Source organism: Henckelia pumila, chromosome 4, assembly GCF_033568475.1.
Source record: "Henckelia pumila isolate YLH828 chromosome 4, ASM3356847v2, whole genome shotgun sequence".
Taxonomy (NCBI): Eukaryota; Viridiplantae; Streptophyta; class Magnoliopsida; order Lamiales; family Gesneriaceae; genus Henckelia; species Henckelia pumila.
The window spans coordinates 117,382,434-117,404,083 of record NC_133123.1 but is presented as its reverse complement, the minus strand read 5'-3'; the positions used below and the strand labels follow the sequence as shown (position 1 = coordinate 117,404,083).

Here is a 21,650-nt window from a genome sequence, read left to right as displayed (position 1 = left end):
TCTAGAAGTCCTCTCGGATCTTCTAGGTTCAGGCGTGTCCAGTAATGGTTCCTGAGGCGTAGGATCGTTATTTTGTATTTCGGGTTCTTCTCGAACTTCTTCGAGTTCCATCATCTCGCCTTTCTTATCCAATAAGAACTCCTTCTCCAAGAAGGTGGCATTCCTAGAAACAAACACCTTTGTTTCAGCAGGATAATAGAAATAATATCCGATTGAATTCTTCGGATACCCTACAAAATAACATAAGCTGGATCGACTATCCAACTTATCTCCCACTGTCCGCTTCACGTAAGCAGGACATCCCCAAATCCTCAAGTACGAATACTTAGGAGCTTTGCCATTCCATAACTCGTATGGTGTTTTGTCCACTGCTTTAGTGTGGACGTTGTTCAACAACAATACCGCCGTTTCAAGCGCATAGCCCCAAAACGAAGGTGGAAGCTCAGTGAAGCTCATCATGGATCGAACCATGTCCAACAAAGTTCGATTACGACGCTCCGATACACCATTCAGCTGTGGTGTCATAGGAGGAGTCCACTGAGAGAGAATCCCATTCTCTTTTAGATAGTCCAAAAACTCGGTACTTAAGTATTCTCCACCTCGATCCGATCGAAGTGCTTTAATACTTTTACCTAGCTTGTTTTCTACTTCAGCCTTGAATTCTTTGAACTTTTCAAATGCTTCAGACTTATATTTCATTAAATATAAATACCCATACCTTGAATAATCGTCAGTAAAGGTAATGAAGTAGGTGTGGCCATATTGAGTCCCAACTCTAAATGGTCCACAAACATCTGTATGGATCAAATCCAACAGATTTTGACTACGTTCAGGCTTCCCCTTAAAAGGAGATTTAGTCATTTTCCCTTTTAGACAGATTCACAAGTAGGTAGAGAGTTAATATCAGACATATCAAACATGCCCTCTCCCACTAGCTTGTTCATCCTCCTTGAGGAAATATGACCTAGCCTAGCATGCCAAAGGTTCGCCGGGTTTTGACAATCGATTTTCCTTTTGTTTGTTGTCGCCGGTTTATCAATATAATTTATTGGAACGTCTTTTAGTTTTAAGTTGTATAGATCGTTTTCAAGTTGTCCATTTCCAATCAAACATTCATTCTTGTAAATATTGCAAATCCCATTCACAAAATTGCAAGAATAACCATCTCTATCTAGCATAGAAACAGAAATAATGTTTTTAATTAAATCCGGAACAAATAAAACATCTCTTAAAAATAACTTAAAACCATTCTGCAAAATTAAACAAACATCTCCAATGGCTGTAGCTTCAACTCTGGAACCATTCCCGAGCCTCAGCTGGGTCTCACCCATTCTAAGCCTGCGACTTCTTGTCATCACCTGCAAATCATTGCAAATGTGAGATCCACATCCGGTATCCAATACCCAAGAAGTAGTATTAAGTGAAATGTTTATTTCAATATAGAACATACCCTTTGCAGTTCCCAACTGCTCTAGATATTCCTTGCAGTTGCGCTTCTAATGACCGGGCTTCTTGCAGTAATGGCAAACATCCTTGGATTTTCCATTGTTTGAAGCCTTTGTCTTGTGCTTCTTCTCGGGCTCGACTTTCTTGGGTGGGGCAGAACGTTTCTTGCCCTTCATACTTGGCCCCTTCTTAGCAGAAGATGAGGAGCCCACCAAGAAAGCTGGCTTATCCTTCTTTAGTGTGGATTCATATGTCACAAGCATATTGACCATCTCTTCAAGGGTGGCCTCTATCTTGTTCATATTAAAATTTACCACAAATCCGTCAAACGAAGAAGGAAGAGACAGAAGCAGTAAATCCACGTTGAGTTCATGCTCCAACACCAAATCAAGGGTCGCTAACTTTTGTATGAGCCAAATCACTCGTACCCCATGATCACGGACCGAAGTCCCTTCATGCATGCGACACGTCATTAGCTCCTTAACAGTAGCGAACCTTTCAGCCCTCGATTGAGCCCCAAAAAGTTCCTTGAGTTGAGCGTGAATGTCAGCAGCATTCACGGTGTCCTCAAATCGCCTCTGGAGTTCATCAGACATCGAGGCTTGCATATAGCATTTGGTCTTGATGTCATGGTCCCACCATGCATCAAGTTTGGCCAATTCCTCCGGACTTACGTCAGCTGGTGCTTCCTTCGGAGGTGATTTCTCTAACACGTAGAGCATCTTCTCCGAAGTCAAGACAATCTTCAACTTCCGGAACCATTTCGTATAGTTTGCGCCAGTTAACTTGTTTTGTTCGAGGATCGAGAATAATGGATTACGCGAATTCATTGTATGAAATACTGAAAAGAAAAACAGACATATATCAATGATTGTTTAAGCAATTTACTAAGACATAAAATAGGCGAATTTAATTTTATGAATCTCACTCCCACTATTTTAACGATTTCACTACCCTCTAGTGAAAACGGGAAACTTTTTCCTTAGTGAGAACATGGAGTCCAATTGACAAACTTATGGTCCCGAATAATATCAGCCAACCATAATTCTCAAAAGGTAGAGCCCAATTGCTTCCAAAGCAACCCCCATGTGTTTACCTCATGTCCAATAAGGGCCCAATAATATGACGCCGTTTAAAGTGACATGTCAAGATGACCCATCAATATTAAGTTGTGATGGACGTCGCCATGTGGATCCCCCAATAATATGAGCCGATCCCATGGGAGTTCCACCCAACTTACAACATGTGTCGATCCAATGTACAGCTTTCCGACGGACGGGCCCCCCCCAATAATATGAGCCGGACCGTATCCGCGGGTAGCATCACATACATTGACCGTTGATGGAAGGTAGGAACATTTAAACAAATTTAAATTTCCTTTATTTATCTTGATATCAATTTTAAATCATATTTAAAATGAGGGATTTTTAATTATAAAAATTTGTCTCATCAATTTCAAATTATTGCATGCTTGCCGGATTCACGCAATTATGTCTAAAACATGCATACAATCATAATATCATATATTATATAGGATGATCGATTCCATTTCTAATTGACCCGTGGTTGCCAATCACGAGTCTTAGTCCAATCCTAGGTAATATGCAGTATGCAATGCAATCCTATTACATGTGCTTCCAATTTACATTTCTTCTGTCTTTATTGTCTGCTGGGCCCACCATCTTCAAATCTTGATCTCCCACTAAATCTAATGTATTTACAATAAATAACAATGACAAGTAGGGGATACATTTTTAGGGGTGGGAACGGGCCATAAACCAAGCCCACTTTTATTACATATGACATTCATACTGGGCCATAAACCAGGCCCATTAATAAAACCAACAACAATAAAAACAAATGTAAATTCCTAACATACACCTACAAAATTGGTCATGGCAATCGATCATCCTTATCCAATAACATTTAATTCAAAATTAATTTATTGGATAACATGCAGTGGCAATTCAAATTTAAACAGGATAAAATCATATTTTATATATAAAATCTCATTTTACATATAAAATCATATTTTATCTCTTTATCAAATAAAATCATATTTTATCTACAAAATCCAATTTTATGGATAAAATCATATTTTACTCAATATATTCATAAGATCAAATCTTATCATCAATTGTACCAAAAATAATTGATTTCAAAATTCAATTTAAGGATAAAATATTAAAATTTTCCAAAAATTCAAATTTATCCAAAAATCAATTTTAAAGTTTACGGACTCGAACAATTCGATCCGAAATCTCGTGAACCAATCAAAAACAATTTTTGACCGGACCAAAAATAAAATTTTAACACATTAAAATTAATTTTAAATAAAAATTTAATTTTTCCCGCGGGCCGCCCGGGACACTCCCGGGCCGGCCCGCACCCGTGGGCGCGGGCCGGGGCAGCCCGGCTGCCCCTTTAGGGCAGCAACAGTTGCTGCCCTGGCGGCGCCGTGCGCCGCCCTGGGCAGCGCCGAGCGCTGCCCTGGCGGCGCTGAGCGCCGCCCCTGGGCGACGCCGTGCGCCGCCGTGGGCGGCGCCGTGCGCCCCCTTTGGGCGGCGCTGTGCGCCGCCCGGGGCAGCAACAATTGCTGCCCCACCGGGCAGCGATCCAATCGCTGCCCGGGTTTTGCCCCGAAAATTTTTTTTATTTAAAAATATTTATTTTGTTTCAAAAACCGAGACTCAAAAATTTTTGTACAATCGATTAATTTAATCGTTTGATCTGAGCAACCTGGCTCTGATACCACTGTTGGAAAACTGGCGTGTTCCCAGATCAATCACGATTTGATACCCGGTGCAGCGGAAGTTTAAAAATTTTATCATGGAACAATTCCATGGTGTGGGTATCAACCGTTCAACGATTAAATTATAAGTGTGTGTAAAATTCAAATAACAATTAATTAAATTTTACCTTCAATCTCGAAGCGAGATTATTGGACACCAACAGAATTAATCTGCTCTTGTTGTCTCTCCCTGGAACCGATGAACTCCTTCAATCAGGTCCACGAATGGGGTTTAAATCCCTCTGATAGATTGCACTAGAAAATCTATCAGAAGTTTTCTGCGAAGAGATTAAACGAATCTGATTCATTATTCCTGACTGCAATTAAAAATCACAGACCGGAAATTCTCTGACAGAGCAAGGAGGGGCGGCCGAATTGTGAGAGTGAAAGGGGCTAGGGTTTCGAAAATTCTGCTCTCAAAATAATGACCTGTTGTGTCTAATTTCTGTACTGCAATAACTTATTTATAATGCAGGCCACTAACACCTTAGGGCCCATTAGTCATAAGTTGAGGCCCGACAAGCAAAGCCCGCATGTTCAGAAATTAATATAAAATTCATCGTGACTCCGATTGATAAACCGATTTTACCAATGTGCACAGAAACCATTTCTGCACATTTTAAAGTCAAGATAAATTTTCCTGAATCCGAATTCAGTGATTTCCAAAAATGTACATCCCTATGTCATTTTAGGAAATCCTACTCCCTTACTCTTATTTAAGAAGTCCAACTTCTTTATTCATTAAATTTAACTCTTTAAATTTAACTATCTCAACGGGGATTAAAAACTCCATTACACTGTGTGACCCTCAATGGTTCAGGGATACAGCTAGCCGTGGGCTCACAACTCCTTGTGACTCGGAACAACGATTTCCGACTTGCCCATCGAATCATGGTAAAGCGCCTAGCAACATCGCCCCATGATTCCCTAGGTATCACTGATAGTGCCTACAAGAACCAGTAGATTTTGGTTAGCGTACAATACGGTCCCTTCATCCATATATCCCGATCGAATCAACAACCATTGGTATATCGAGAGTCGCTCAAGATTCGATAACTATGCAATACATCTTGAAGATCAAATTAGTGACATCGCATGTGCTACTAAGAAACCATTTCTTAAATCACATCAAGTACTCTGGCCATAGATTCGTCACACTAATATCTCCTCAGATCGCATAGGATATCCACACTCGCAAGTATGTGGTGAATCCTTGACAACAATGCATCGACTCATATATGTGTTGTAACTGTACCCAATCCCGACACCTGATGACCCCCATAGAGTCGGTAAACGAGTCAAAGCACAGTACTAGCATATAGAGTCTCCATGATGTTTCAAGTAGTAAGGACTAATGGTGTACAACCAAAACCGCGGACTTTATCCACTCGATAAGTGATAACCATTTGGAAAGTCCGGATAGGGTAGTTCGATTATTCATCCTATGAATATCCATTTGCATGCTTCGAACATCTCCATGTTCCCTACCAATGAAACGTGGTACTCCGCATCGCAAATGCTAGTCTCAAACTCGAGCGATCCTTATCCTTATTATCGGACGGCTCAATTGACTAGGAACAGTTTAGAATATACAGTGACTATAAGATGTATTTCATGATAGACATCCCCATGTTCTACCACATCTTACATACACTATAGTATATTCAAGGTCTTTATCAAAACAACAATAGTATATCACAATATAACAATATGAAGAAAGATAAAGTCATTGCCATTAATAAAAGTGTAAATTATATTAAACAAAAGATCGTTTGTACAAAGAGTCATCAAAGCCCATAGCCACAAGTTGGCTCACTGGGCACCCACTCTTTCAGTGGTACCAGTGAACTCCTTCGGCCCCTTCTTCTGGAACCGCTCAGCTACGTCCTCCTCGTGGGACAGTCTAGGACGTGTAGCCTGCTGCTCCAGCAGAGCAGTAATCCCTGCCATCATATTAGCATTGGTCTGCTCCAATGCTGCAAGTGGGTTCTGCGGAGGTGGAGGTGGAGGTGGAGGTGGAAATTCCCCACGTCTGTTCATAGGTCTCGGAGGCATTCTGCACCACCACATATTTCTTTACGTAAATCGTCATGCATAACTAAGTGTTTTAACATTAATGCTAACTTAAATTCTTAAAAGTAAATCATGCTATAAACACGTAAAACTTACAGACCGGTAGCGTGGATTTTCTGAGCTCGCATAGCAGTAATGACCCCTCCAAGGACCGTGCTTTGATACCAACTGAAACGACCCTAACTCTCTAAATATAAATAAATATGTACATACATGCCCATACATATATGCACAGAATAAATAGATTTTAAAAAAAAAATAACTTAAATAAAAATGCAACCTTTAATAAATTAAATATCTGAGTCTAACATTTAATAAAATACTGACATAAGCAAAATAAATAAAATTTGCATGCACTGAAAATATTTAAATAAGACGAGTAATAATATCCACCACTGAAAATAAATAAAAATGTATAACACGATAAAATATTCGAAACATGCATATAGACTCAGACAAAGGTCACGGGGTTACTGTATGTCCGCTCATAGGTCCTCGCCACCGGTGGGTACTACATCCTCCTCTACGTACTCACTTGCACCATATCAGTGTAGTGAGCCTAGAGGCCCAACTTGCTAACATAACAAGGGTTTAAAATAATTTAAATCACTTTAATACTAATACATAACATATACATGAATGAGCATGCTTAAAAATATCATGAACATAACATAAACTTAAATTAAACTTGAATATCATAATAATACATAAACATTGTTGAGCAAAGTATTTTCTAACATCGAAAGGTCGCATCCATAGTGTAACCATACATACATTAAATACTGATCAGCGTGGTAAACCAACGTACGTGGAGGTGACGAATCACCTCTTAAATTGGCAGTAAACTGTCCTTCAATAGTTCACATATGGGGACGAATCCCCCTTAAATTGTCACACTACTTCAACTTCCAACATAAAATTGTTTTCTTTTGCTCAACCTCAAACATTAAATCATGCATGAAAATTATTTCATGAATGCATGTACTTAAATAAAATGTGTGTCCTTCATATATATTTAATTTAATTTCATACTAACATATAAATATTAAAAATAACTTCCATGCATAAAAATAATTAAATATATATTCAGGACACATGCAATTTCTCATGGGTTGTACTGAACTGCTGGCCCTAACACTCAAGCTCATTTTCTTAAATTCTGGCCCATTAACATTCTTAAGCCCATTAACACATTTCTAAGCCCAATAGATCAATTAAAGCCCATTAGCACCTACTTGGCCTAATAACAACTAAATCTGGCCCAATGGGCCCAAAAGCCCAAAGACTGGCCCAATAACTTTCATGGGCCCCCAAGCCCATAAAAATTATTGGACTAACTTAATTAAATTTATTTAAGCCCAATAATAATTAAATTCCACCCAATTAATTAAATGTAACCCAATTAAATTTTTGGGATTTAATTGAGCCCATTTAACACTTAATTATACTTAATACTTAAAAATAAAAATACCCGAGCCCGACTTACTTAACCCGGACCCGGACATACTAGACTTGACCCATGACTTATTGAACCCGACCCGGACCCAACAACCCGACCCGGATCCCCCAAACCCTCACAACCCGACGCCCCTTTCCCCTAATCTGCTCGGCCGCGAGCAGCATCCACTCCTTGGCTGCTGCCGGCCTGCTCCGGCCGCCCCTGGCCGGAGCGCCGCCGCCCAGACGTAGCCAACGTCTGGGCGGTTCGAACCTAGTCCTTGACCCAGCCCCATGCAACACCCAAGCAACCCACAGAGCCGACCCCGAGCCCTCTTCCACGAAGCCCTAATCTGTGCATCCAAGGGAGCCGTCTGAACATTGTGGTTTCCTGGGCTCGTTTGGCTCGAACCACTCGAGCCATTCGAGTCCAGGCCACTCCCACACCACCTAGTAACCCTGACCAGCAGCCTAGACGCAACCATGGAGGAAAGCATGAACATGAACAACCAACACAACAAGAACCGTGCGCCTACAATCATAAATCGAACCCTTTTTCTGAAACCTTTGAAATTTCGATGCATACACCATACACACACCATAATATCTGATATAGTACGAAAAGTAGGGAAGAAAATCATGCCTTGCACCGATGTTTGAAGAGAAATAGGCGCGTGGAACGATTCCGGAACGACGGGGCGACGACAACTTGACTTGGAGCTTCAAAAACGTGGCTATGGAGTCCTAGGGGGTGATGGTCGATGAAGAAGATGATGAAGATGGTGGGGTGGCAGCTGAGTGATTTAACGTAGGATTTTGGGGTAGGTTTAGGGTAATTAGAATAAAAATAAGGTTTAGGATAATTAAAATATTAATAAGGGTTTTAAATATACAATATTTATAACTTAAAAACTCTAGATAATGTTTAAAATCTGATAACTTTAATAAAATCCCGAAATATATAATTAAGAGAATTTTAAAGATAGTAAAAATTCATTATTTTGGCTAAATTTGGATAAAAATGTACTCCTAAAATTATATAAAATTAAATACTGATAATTTTGAGGAATTAAAACTCAAAATAATATTTTTGGGCTCTAAAATGATCATAAAATAAATTGGATAGAAAGTTGTCATCTCGTCCGTCCACGGTCCCGTCTACGCGATAAAATAATTTAAATACTAAAAATCATAAAAATCTCAAATTATGGGTTAAATGCTTGAAAATAACTTAAAACATGCACAAATAATTCACATCATAATTTAACCCATAAATCTAAAATTTTAAATAAATAAAAATCCCTAATTATGCATGCGAATTTACGTATTAAAAATACCGAGTGTTACAATAAGAGAGTTGAAATACATTGTGACAGACTCGTTACTTTACTTTAGATTGTGAAGGAGACTTTTTGTTTGTGTGAGATTGCTACAAACACCTTATCGAGATTTGTAGCAATTAGAAGATAGCAATTCTCAAGAATTATGTTAGCAAATTCGAAGTCGAGATAAGAGAGATCTCTTTGTCCCTAAGATAAATTTGCCCCCTATATAGTGCTCACGGGATATAACAATCGTCTCCCACGATACATTGTATTAGCACTACAAATTACAAGTTTCACAACCAAAAATGAAACAAATTCTCTTTTTGAGAAGAAAGAAATATTCAATAGCAATATGAATGCAAATGCTCTTCTTTTGTTTTATTTCCTCAAATGTGATTTTATTTCTGATGGACGTGTGTTAATTCATTCACAAGGATTGTTATTTAAGTCACAAATCTCGAAAATGTGACCAAAAACACCTTTTAATTTAACAGTTATCATAAAACTAGAAAAGATTCGTACTAGTTCACGAAACAGCACTATCGACGCTAAAGCGCATCTTTTTACGCGTCCCAGCCCTGTTGGGAAAATCCGGGAAGAAACATGGCCGCCAGGACGCAAAATTTTGTGTTCCCTAGCGCGCCATTTGCTGTCTGGACTTTCCATGCAGCATTTGGGGCACCCTAGCCCTTCCTTTGCTCTCGGAGCATTGATTTTCCTTTGATATTTTGGTTTGGAGTTTTTTCCGCTTAATTTCAATTTATTAATCAATAAATTTTCTCCAACTTCAGTCATCATCGAACTAATTAGCCAATACATCACCATATTATTATCATTGTGAAAATAATTATCCCCATTCAATTTATGAATTCAAGTGTTATCGGAGAGGCTGCAAGGTGAGATCTGAATGGCTAAAAAACGTAAAATTTTTTATATATTTTTGGAAAAATTGTTTTTTAGTCCGGTATGTTTGTCACTTTGCGATTTTGGTCCTCTATGTTTTCAGATTTCAGTTTTAGTTCGCTGTCTTTGTTTTTTTTGACAATTTTAGTCCTTTTTCTGATATGGCGCTGATGTGGCACTAATTCACTATTGATGTGGAGCTGACGTGTATAGTGCCATGTAAGCATTTTCGAATAAAAAAGACTGAAATTTTCAAAAATCGAAACATACAGGACTAAAAATAAAATATAAAAACATTGAGGACCGAAATCGCAAAGTGACAAACATAAAAGATCAAAATTGTAGTTTTTCCCATATTTTTTATATTGAAAAAAAAAAAGTGATGCAGGAACTTTACAGACCCACTAATTTATCTAGTATCTCGAGTCTAGATAAGATAAGATCTAAATACAGAGTTTAAATAAACATTTGATATCTTCTACACACTCTTATGTAAATGAATTATCCATGATTTTCTTGATGAATTGTTTTATTTTTCTAAGCCCTAAGGTACAATATATTTTTTAATCTCATTTATTTACTTATTTATATTTCAAAATTTTTATATGATCTATCACTCTTAATAAAAACATATGGAAAATTCATACTTTTTTTTTAATCCGGAAAATTCATACTTTGAAAGTACAAAAATTTCATGTTTAGATAAAATTTTCAATTATATAAGCGAGCAACTTGTAAAAAAACACTAGTATAATTAAATAGTTTGGGCATATTATTACGAAATAATATGGCACTAAATTGGACAATTGACTTGTTTTTACGTTAATCATTGGAAGAAAGCTATACGTACGATGAAAAATAAAAACACAGTTACATATATCTTTAATTTACAACATTATCAAACATAAATAATTTTATAATTTTAAAAATTAACATATAATCATATGAGTCATCTTCATTCTAGTTATAACATCATTCAATGTGCTATATAACTCATCATTCAACCGGTAGTTGTATTATTACCAAATAATATGGCACAAATGTCCAAAAATAATCAATCACATGAATCGTTATCGTGGACATCATTTTTTTAAAATAAGAATTTGTGGACATCATTAATCACAGGAATCATAAATATATAATCTTATGGTCAGGTATGATATAAAAAATAAAATAAAAGAAGCCCAATAGAAAATCATTCACCTTCCAAAATACCAATATATATGTATAAATAAAAGATGCCGAATAATTCAGAATATAAGCATTTTCTGAAAATATATAATCTTACTAGTTAAAATAAATAAATAAATAAATTTCTATTGATCTGTTGAAAATATAAAATAAATGGGCTGAACCTATCGAATCCCAATCTCAGTTCATAGAATTCATCAACATAAAAAAGAAAATAAAATAAAATTAAAAAAATAATAGAAGGCATAGTGGAGCTGTTCAACCCAATTCATCAACTTAAAAATACAGCGAAACTATTGAATTTTAATACAACATATCACCAAAATCTGATGATATACAAGGTACGCAGTAGCATTCAAGTTACAGTAGATTCAATAGCATGAATCCGAAACTCACCTAAGTTACATAATACGCGTGACACAAGCGATTTCTCAAATACAATGTCTTCACACAAGCCAACGGCAACGAGATTCCCCAAAATAATCACAATTTTGTGCACAACAAATGTAGCAATCACATTATGATGCAACGACCCCTTTCCTCAGATGGTTGGGTTGGAGCTTGTTGGTACCTGTTTGACTCGGATGGATTGTACGTAAATTCCGAGGTGTCAAGACCATACTGTCACGTAAAAAAAATTGAGTTACTTTGGGTCCATGTTAATACTATAGTGGAAGTAGAAATAAGATAATTAATGCAGCCAACGACACGATCACACTTCAGTGGCAGTATGGAACACTTCCCCAGTGAAAAATGGTTGTTTTGGCATGCTAGTTAACTCCTGTATACCCTAAGCTGAACATCGAGAACATTGGAGTTGATGCTTCTATTCTAGATTGTCATTTTCATAAATTTAGGTAAATCGTTCAAAGAAAAAAAATGATTATTTGGAAAAAGATCTCAAAGCTAAAGACGGAAAGGGAAATTTTGCACCTTTTCCCGCATGCGTGTACTCCAAGCATCATTCCTACTCGGACGCTGATCAAGAGCACCAGTAGCAGGGACTCCCGTGGCTGGAGCAGATTGCTTGTTTATAAATGGTTGCCGGATCTGTTGCCTGGGAGGCCCAACATATTCATCATCACTATCATAGTCTGATGGTCTATTTGCAGCTCTCACAATAAGTGCCAACAAAAATATAATGGCCTGCAATTTAACAGGCAGTTAAAAGAACTGGGAAAGTTAAAGGGATCGAACAATAGATGTTCACTGTATTTCACATCTCACCATTAATGTTCATAACAATGATTAATTTGCTTCAACCTATTGACTTGATAAATTCAGTCTTTAGCATTTGAAATAAAATTCCCACAACCAGAGGATAAAAATCAGAGTGACTATGGAAATAAGTGCTGGACCCTTGGATAACGTCATTAGGGCAGGAGGATTTGATGTAGAAAAGAAGATTTTGGTGACACACCAAAGGCACCAGTCTAAAGTCTAGGGTGTAATAGCTTGATATATGGGTACATGATATACCAGACTTAATAAGAAACTGATACTAAAATGAGGATTTCTTGAGGTGAGAAAAACTATATACATAGGCAAGAAGGTTTTTCTATGTTCATAAGCACACTAGTTCACATGCATAAGTAGCAGGTTATGAAAAAATTTCTTTCTAGCATTACCTCAAATACGACAATCCCCAGAGCAACCCATCTTATAATTTTCCAGTGCTGTTGCAGAAATTGATACATCATATCAAAATTTCCAGTTCTGTCAGCTGGAATATCCTGTATATTTTGTTTGATATCAAATTCCCAAATTATAATTTGAAACTAAAGATGGCAATCACGGTAAAGCATACCTCTTCCCAGTTTTTGTCAAAAAATATAAAAGCAGCAATGCCGAGCTCTACCAATATCAAAAGGATTATCAGCACTGAATACTTTATTAGCTTAAGGAACCCAATCATCATCATGATAAAATAAGAATAATAATATTGTCCCACAAATGAAATAAGGTATGTAAAAAATTAATAAAAAATGGCACAACATGCATAGATCATACAGAGTCAATTTTTATTGACCCTAATCCCAAGAAAACTACATATCATCAATTACATTCTTCTGATCTGCGTTCATGGTGCAGTATCCGGTATTAACCCACGCTTTCAAGGATATAAACAGGGGCAGATAAATGTCAGTTTTAATAAAGATGTTTACATTCTCAACTTTGGCAACATTAGCATCATGCAATAGCAAAAAATTGCCGACGAGATCAAGTAGATATTGCAGTTAAAGCATCCAATCACCTAAAATTGTGTTCACTCACCATGACAAGGATAGAATTATTCCAATGATCCTATCCCATTATATGTTTAATTGTTTTTATATGGCCGTAATAACTCACAAAGCCCAAGAATATAAATCTAATTTAGGCTTTATTGCTTGCTAATTTAGAAATAGACCTTTTTTAAATAATACTCTTCACAAATAGATAGAATCACGTTAGTATCTACTCATTTCAATATATGTGTGTGTGTGTGTGTGTGTGTGGAAGAAAACCTATTTTAAAAACAAAAACTCAAAAACATGAACAAACAAACTGTTATAGGGTAGGACTATGGGTTTTTTAATATAGATACTCATAACTTTAGTCTCAATATTAATTAGTTAAACATAAATTAAATTCTAATGGTCAAACCGCGAAAATAATATATTTTTTAATCAAAATCACAAGCTCGCTTTGTGAAATCAAAATCAAACCAGACATTATTAGTTAGTCATCACTATTTCACATCCTATCCAATAAATTTAATAATCACAATATAACGTATCCAGACATAATCCTATCATTGAAAGCATCTAATAAAACAAATAAGAAACTGCATAGTTTGCATATACAAAAGAAAATCACATCAATATGAAGGATACACAAGCAAGGCAGCACCCATTACGTGCACACGTTCCGATGCATCCACAGCAAGCCACAAGAACAAGTATGACACCGATGCCAATGAAAAGATAGATAAACCTACAGAGAGAGTTTTAGACCATTTCCATTATCATTGTGAGGAAACTAGTCCAGCTAAGAGAAAGATAAAGATAAATTAAAATGTATCGTATTTGGTTGAGGATGACATCACGAGATTTAGGACTATCGAAAGCCATATAAGCCACAAAACATATGGAAAGAGCCATCTTAGTAGAAACAAAAGAAATTTTGAAAAATGTCTACATGACAATATCAAATCATTATCTAAACTATATACCTAACTCTGCTATCTATTACTATCCTCTGAGAAGGTGGTGTATTACATTAATTAAAAAAAAAAAGGCCCATAACAATAACACATGAAAGAAAGAGTAGCTGGTAATCTCTCTAATGGCAAAAAAATCATAATCCAAGTGTTTCTGAACATATATGAAGGGGATTATAAACCATTTTACCATAGATATGATAGCAGAGTTAAAACTGATTCAAACCAATTGAATGTGACTATGAGATACTAGCCATTTTCATTTATGTCATTTCTTTTTTATGAATGTGATAAGCTGATAAATGAATTTTCTAATCTCATTGAAAAGATAGACTTCATCATCCCTCTTCTAGTTTTTCCCTCTTTTATCCCTCTTTTTCCTCTAATCTTACCCCTCCATCCCTTATCCTCTTTCGACTCTTAACTCAATTGCACTTCCTTGACAAGGATGAAACTGATGAGAGGGCAGATGACAATTTTTACACCTGATGTGACTGAATGAACGGTGTTCCCCACATAACATGAGTCTTTAACAATACATGCTCAAAAGCTGTTGCAGCGATTAAGCATACCGAAATAAAAATGATAATACATGGATCACAGTAAGAAAAAATGATAAACTAAAGGAGGCAAGAAGATATAGGCACAAGATACCCTTTCCCCAAGGGGAAAAAAACAAAGCATATGAGTTGCATCCACCAAAGAATGAATAAGAAAAGGTTGATCTTATTGATTCACTCAATCATGGCACATGAAGAAAAAAAACTACATGTGGTGACTGAAAACTGCACTGGATAAGGTAGCCCAACCAATTGTTGATTATATTCTGAAAACCAAAATTGTACAACAACTAAAAATCCAATTCGGAACAGAATCTCTTGCGCCTTTTACACGTTGTCATTTGACTTTCAACAAAAAAAATTGAATAGTTTTATCTTGTTAGAAAACAATTAATATTTGGGACAACTCCAGTCGATCTTGATTGTCGACCAAACAAACTGATTTCGAACAGATAAACCATCAGATAGACAACCGTAATGCATACTAAATAAGATATTTATTTTTAGCATAAGTGATGCAGCATTTTCCCACAAAGCAAATGCAAGCAAAAGAGAACATGCTTAGTCAGATCTTTATTTTTAGCACAACAATTCTTCCATGGCCATTTTCTCACAAACTAAGTGCAAGCAAAAGAGAACGAATTTTCATAATTAGATACCTATCTCGGTGCACAAAAAAGGAACATGAAGGCAAATTATTTTTTTGCATAGAACACAAAAAAAAACAAACAAACTTAAAAAGCAGTTGCTCTTCATACCATGCCTTGGGCAGATTATCAAAAATGCTATCGGCTACAGACACCGACAACAACAAGGGTCGACCAAGCTGTATAAGCTCCGTGTTTGAGGATGCAGTGGGGGGCTCACTGCCGGTGGAAGCACCAGTTTTATACTCCACAAAGAGGTAAACTCCATAGCCAATCATGGCCAGACCCACAAGGATAAACAAGAAGTTTAAAACCTTCAGGAGGCATTCCCAAAAACTCTTGCAAGCCATTCCCAGGTAATTTCGAAAACTATACTCTATATTATCTGCTCTGAGATAAGATGTATATTCTAACACATCAACCCACCTATTCTGTTTCCTGAAAAGAAAATTCACATATTATTTCTTCGTAAACGGTGGAAATTGATCAGGCACCGATACACAAAAAAATCAAAAACCTAAGACAAAGAAGATCGTGACATTTAGTACACGAATTCAGAATAGAATACCATAAAGGAAAAATGCAAAAGCACAAGGACCTTAAACAAAATAGCAAAATAAAAATATTAAACTCCAAAATGAACATGAAATCGAGAGCAAGTTAGATTCATGAATGAAATCCACAAACGATTGCGAATCTCAGAAAAAATCGACTTCAATTCCATAAATTTCAGCCTAGAATTAAAATATGATCCAATATAACAATAATCTGATGAGAGAAACAAAGAAAGAACCCGGACGATCAAGCAATTTCAGCAGTATATCATGTAATTGAAGAGATGAGGAGGTGAGCTCACCGATTGTGGAAAGTTTCTGAAGATGGTAGAAGAATAGTGGGTCGGTATTTATTTCTTTATTTTATGTTTAATTTAATAAAAAATAATAATAGATAACGATAACGAATATTCATTTTTGAGGAAATTTGTGATAAATCTTAATAGCAAATATGTATTTTTCTTCGGTCTTTATTTCATAAATACTTTGTTCATAATTTTCGACAAAAGCCCGCTCTTTTTTTCAATTCTTTATTTTGGCCAATTTACCAAAATGTCCTGATATTGTTAACAAAAAAAAAAACGTGATTCTGCTGAGAAATCGTTACTTTTCATCGATCCTTTTTCTTGATTTTCCTCTCTCGAGTTTTTCTCTGTCAATCTTAATCGTTTAATCCATTAATAAAAATGTCGCAGATTTGTGTTTACTTCGGCAATGTTGAAGATCTACATTGACGTGGGTTGTAGGTAATTGTCCATCTTTGTGCTCAAAGTGAAATTTTCACAGATTTGCAGGTTAGATTTAAGATTTGAAATCTTTTAAATTTTGGGCGAATAAATTATTGTCATAGCTTGATGTATGTCTTGCAAATTTAAAATGTTGAATTGATGGAATTGTTTGAGATTTTTTATGATTGTAAAGGTGGTATTGAGTTTTCGTGCATTGGGTTGGTTTTACAGATTAGCTTACCAATATCAATTTTTACGTATGTTGCTGGGAATGCAGTTCATTTGATGAGTTTTTGTGATAGATTAGTTGATATTTTGTATTGTTCTCGATTATAAAATTTTAATTTTTAATTTGGGGGTTTTAGTGGTGTATTATTACATTTATTCTGTGAATGAAATTATTAGAATTAAAATATAATAATCTGAAAAATTGTTATTTGGTACTGTTTGTGTGTAATATATTATGAAAGAATGTATTATGCTTCGATTTACTATATTGATGAACATTCCTCTTTTGTAGTTTGAGAATGGAATCTGAAAGTGGTCCTTGAAATCTTTCATTTTTGGGTTGCTGTAAATTCAAGAAGCAGTTGTTTGTCATCTCAATCTTCAGTGGTTGTAGCTTGATGGATGTTTTTGCGAGTCTGAGCAAAAAATGTGCAGAAATATCTCCAAAATCCATTATTCTTCAATACGTAGCTTCATTGCATAAGATGCTTGTGTCATTAAATGATGATGATGATGTCCTTAATATGATTCATCTTCATATGTGTGTAAAGCTTACGACGATTGAATTGAGGGCAAAAAAAAAATAAATGAACACTTCAACAACTTGAATGATGGGAGGTAAAATACTTTATTAGACGTATTTTCATTATCCTATTTTGTTATGTTTAGCAACATGTTTAATAAAAAAAATTGAAGTTAAAATATTGTAGATTGCTTTGTATAAATTATCAATTAGATGTTTGAAACCAAGATTAATTTTTAAAATTTTAAATTTTGTTTTTGTGGTTATTGTTCTTTTTTTATCTTATTAATTGTATATTAAACTGGTAAGGGTTGATGAGAAAGACACGCAGTTGAAGAGTGATAACGAGGTTGAACAGGCCCCTTGCTCCAACACTATAGATGTCTGGATTAATTTCATTCGTGGTGTAGGACAAACATTCAAGGGTGCAGGTGAATTTAGGAAATGTTCGAAAAACTTTTTTGTTGCTACAAGACGTTCATTTGTTTATGTAAAAAATGACAACGAGAAGGTTATTGTGATTTGTAGTGAAAAGAGCTGTGATTGGAGAATTTATGCTTCGAAACATAAAAGAGAATCTTTTTGCTATCAGAAAATGTAAACTGCAACATAGATGTTGTGAGAACAATCTATGTAGCAGAGGGCATCCTAGAGCCGATGCCTATTGGATAGCGAATGTTGTGAAAGAAAAATTGAGAGGAGAGCCCTCTTATCGTCCGTGTACAATGCAGATGAACTTGCAAAGAGATTTTGGGGGTAGAGTTAGAATACCGCAAAGTATGGAAGGGTAAGGAGTTGGCGATGCATGAAATTCATGGCACAAATGAAGGATGCTATGATAGATTAAGATGGTACTGTGATGCTATTAAAAAGACTAATCCTGGTAGTGTTGTAGAGTGTGAGATTGAACCTTTGACTAAAAAATTCAGACGGTTGTTCATTTGTTTTCATGCATGTGCCGTTGGTTTTGTTAGTGGTTATAGGCCATTGATATTTTTGGATGGTACTCATATAAAGAACAAGTATAAATGATGTATCTTAGTTGCTGTGTCGAAAGATACGAACGATGATCTGTTTACAATTGCTTATGTCATAGTAGATGCGGAAAATAATTCGAACTGGGATTGGTTTTGTTATCATTTGAGTCGTGTGCTTCTTTACTATCAATGCATTTCATTCGACGAGTTCACATTTTTCTCAGACAGACATGCCAGTATCATCAAGGCAGTGAATCAAGTATTTTTTGGGAGTCTCCATGCTTATTGCTTGAGACATTTAGTGGATAATTTCATGAAGAAGGTACGTTCGAAATTACGTATCCTTGTGCAATTTGAATTTAATTTTTTCATATTATCTGATCATTTATAAGCTCAATCGAAATTGTTATTAATCTTTTTAGGTATTGAGAAGTTATCCCAGACATAACAAAAAGCACTGGTCTTCGGTATTCAAGAAAGTTGTGTATGCTCCGTATTTTCAAGAGTACGAACAACATATAAACAATATATTTGAGTCAATGCCACTTGCCAGAGGGTTTATTGTAAATTCTAATCCACAGAGTTGGGTCAGTGCATTGTTTGTTGGTAATAGATGGGGTATTATAAATAAGAATATAGCCGAGTGTTGGAATAGTTAGGTTAGGCCAGCTCGTCATCTGCCTATTGTTGCTATGGTTGATCACATACACGTGCAGATAATGAAAATGATGCACAGACAACGTGAATCAACTTTACTCATAACCAGGGAATTAAGTCCAAGAAAAGAAAAGTCTGTTGCAAGCGTATATATTGAATCCCGAATATTAAGAGTTCAGCGTTCGTGTGATTGGAAGTTTGAGGTTGTTGATGGTGAAAAGTCATTTGCCGTGGATTTAGTGGATATGACTTGTTCATGTAGAGCTTGGCAGATCAATAAGCTTCCGTGCAAGCACGCCTGCTCTGCCATTGAGACGAAAGCGTTGCCTGTGTATGATTTTTGTGACAAGTATTTCAAGATCGAAGCGTATCGTGCTGCGTACAAAGGACATATTAATCCTATCCCAACCTTTGACATCAGTGAGTCTTGTGTTGCTGAATCCGATGTAATCCAGGCTCCTTCTGTGCGTAGTCAGCCCGGTCGTAGAAGGACGAAGAGAATATCATCGCAAGTTAATATACGTGTCTCAACATGTAGTCGTTGTCATGCGAGAGGACACAACAGACGCAGTTGAAAGGATCCTATAGAGTGGTTGTAATTGTTTCAAAAAAATAGTGTTTCAATTATTTGTTACTTATTAGCAAAAATTTTTAATAGAACTTTTTCAGAAATTAATCTTGACTGTTATACAAATATGCAGGAGAAAGCGATTACTGGAAGGGGGTTCGAGCATGAAATTGCAATCGAAAAGGCATACACGTTAAAGTGGAAGCATTGCTGGATTGCGCTTGGTTTGAGGCTTTTGGTGGAACCATCTGCTGTGTCATTTTAACTTAAGTTGTGGTTGTAGTGTAGTCAAGTATATTGTGATGTCTTAGGTTCTTCTAAAACCATCTCTGTTTGTGGTAAACAATCATGCTACACATTGGACAAATATGTAATGTTCTAATTTGAGAAATGATCTTTGTCATTAATGTTTCAATGAAAGATGTCTTCCCAATTAACTAAGCAAATAAGTCGTTGCTTTAAATTTTCATATGTGAGGGACTAACTGATATGTATTTTGAACAACTTGTATTTAATATGGAATAAAGCTTCATAAATTTGGAACTTATTGTCTGATTATTACAATAAACAGAGCTACAAGTAATATTAGCACAAGAACAAAACACGTGCAACCAAAACAACAACATATTCCTATGATATGGTCGGGCACTAGTGCACTAATAGACTGGTTGTGTAGAGCATCAGAGGACGAATGCTCATTACAATTGTAATCCAGCTGTTCTGTTGAATCATGGATGGAGGAGGATGCAGATTGTTGAGGCATTGAATACACACAGCTCTCTTTACCTTACTTACTTGGGGTTGGTTTCAACTTAGACGATTTTTGAAGAGATTCACCGTGATAATCATCGTACCAAAAAAATCAATTCTGATGTTGCAGCTCACGAGGAAATAGGTAATACAACTCTCCCGGGCGGTTCGAACGTGGTCCGGCTCTTCGTAATATCATTTCTCTGAAACCACACAAACATTGTGGTGCAATCTTCATCTCAATTGTGCTTGATCTTGAAAAATGAAATTTTATTTTGAAAGGCAAAACCCTAACCAAACTGGAACCAAAAAGCGAGTGGATGGGATTAAGTGTACCGATAGAGCTTAATAATGAGGGGTAGGTGGTGGTCAAAGTCTTTGATTGGTCAATGTGAGTGTGACCCTCATGGCCCACCATGTCCGTCCTACAATCGAAACACAATGTTCTCGATTGAATACAATTTATCTCATACATGCGTACTAGTTGTGCTCGATCTCATACTCAAATGTTCTGAAATATAAGTGGAATTATAGTAAGTGATATTACTCAAATATGAGAAAGCATCATATTAAACAAGTTACGAGTTTGGAAATTTGGAAAATATAAACTTTTTGTGTACATTGGGTGGTAATGAACATCAACAAATGGTGCTCTCATTGGGTAATGATCAATGTCTTCCTCCTACACCTTAGACAATAGTGGGGCAAGACAAATTACTATACAAACACTCGAGTGATGGTTCTACCAATCTCTAGGGATTGAAAACTCTTCTCCACTTGTGTGATGCAGTGTTTTATAGGATCTTGGTGCTTGCTAACATGGGCATGACTTCTTGTTCCCCAAATCAAATAGATTATTCTGTATAATTCTGAGATTGTTCCTAATATATGACATTTTGATCCAAAACCACTTTCACTAGGAGAGTGTGATTCTCACGGCTTACAACGTGTTTTCTACAATCGGAACAGATTGTTCTCGATTCAATAATATTTATCCCATCCCTGCGTACTAGTTGTGCTCGATATCATACTCAAATGTTCTGAAACTTGAGTGAAATTAGAGTAAGTGATATTACTAAAATATGAGAAA

The 21,650-nt window shown here is 36.1% G+C and overlaps 2 protein-coding genes across 3 annotated transcripts; one reads left to right on the top strand and one right to left on the bottom strand.

Annotated features, from left to right (window-relative positions):
- Nucleotides 1-11,421: 11,421 nt before the first annotated feature.
- On the bottom strand, nucleotides 11,422-16,468 carry LOC140863515 (tobamovirus multiplication protein 2A). Of its 2 annotated transcripts, none has more exons than XM_073266990.1 (7): nucleotides 16,432-16,468; nucleotides 15,687-16,013; nucleotides 14,043-14,142; nucleotides 12,974-13,054; nucleotides 12,795-12,899; nucleotides 12,100-12,312; nucleotides 11,422-11,787 (listed from the first exon to the last, which is right to left on the bottom strand). In XM_073266990.1, the coding sequence occupies exons 2-7, from the start codon at nucleotides 15,923-15,925 to the stop codon at nucleotides 11,680-11,682; spliced, it is 846 nt and encodes a 281-aa protein (XP_073123091.1). In that variant the 5' UTR covers nucleotides 15,926-16,013; nucleotides 16,432-16,468; the 3' UTR covers nucleotides 11,422-11,679. The 2 variants fall into 2 exon arrangements, with proteins under 2 accessions (XP_073123091.1, XP_073123092.1); XM_073266991.1 differs by lacking the exon at nucleotides 16,432-16,468 and adding an exon at nucleotides 16,369-16,389.
- Nucleotides 16,414-20,075, top strand: LOC140861610 (uncharacterized). Its single transcript, XM_073264633.1, has 8 exons — nucleotides 16,414-16,421; nucleotides 16,825-16,875; nucleotides 17,918-18,039; nucleotides 18,137-18,385; nucleotides 18,651-18,907; nucleotides 19,008-19,172; nucleotides 19,302-19,706; nucleotides 19,944-20,075. Exons 1-8 carry the CDS (start codon nucleotides 16,414-16,416, stop codon nucleotides 20,073-20,075), a joined length of 1,389 nt encoding a protein of 462 aa, XP_073120734.1.
- The last annotated feature ends 1,575 nt before the right edge of the window (nucleotides 20,076-21,650 follow it).

Bases quoted from the DNA above. Each gene is read 5' to 3' on its own strand.
- LOC140863515 (XM_073266990.1), bottom strand. From the start codon at position 15,925: ATGGCTTGCAAGAGTTTTTGGGAATGCCTCCTGAAGGTTTTAAACTTC. The intron at 12,313-12,794 runs GTAATGCTAGAA...GTTAAATTGCAG, and splicing joins TGGGGATTGTCGTATTTGAG to GCCATTATATTTTTGTTGGC. The intron at 11,788-12,099 runs GTGCAAAATTTC...TTTACGTGACAG, and splicing joins GTACACGCATGCGGGAAAAG to TATGGTCTTGACACCTCGGA.
- LOC140861610 (XM_073264633.1), top strand. The intron at 19,173-19,301 runs GTCAGTGCATTG...ATACACGTGCAG, and splicing joins ATTCTAATCCACAGAGTTGG to ATAATGAAAATGATGCACAG. The intron at 19,707-19,943 runs GTGCGTAGTCAG...ACAAATATGCAG, and splicing joins ATGTAATCCAGGCTCCTTCT to GAGAAAGCGATTACTGGAAG.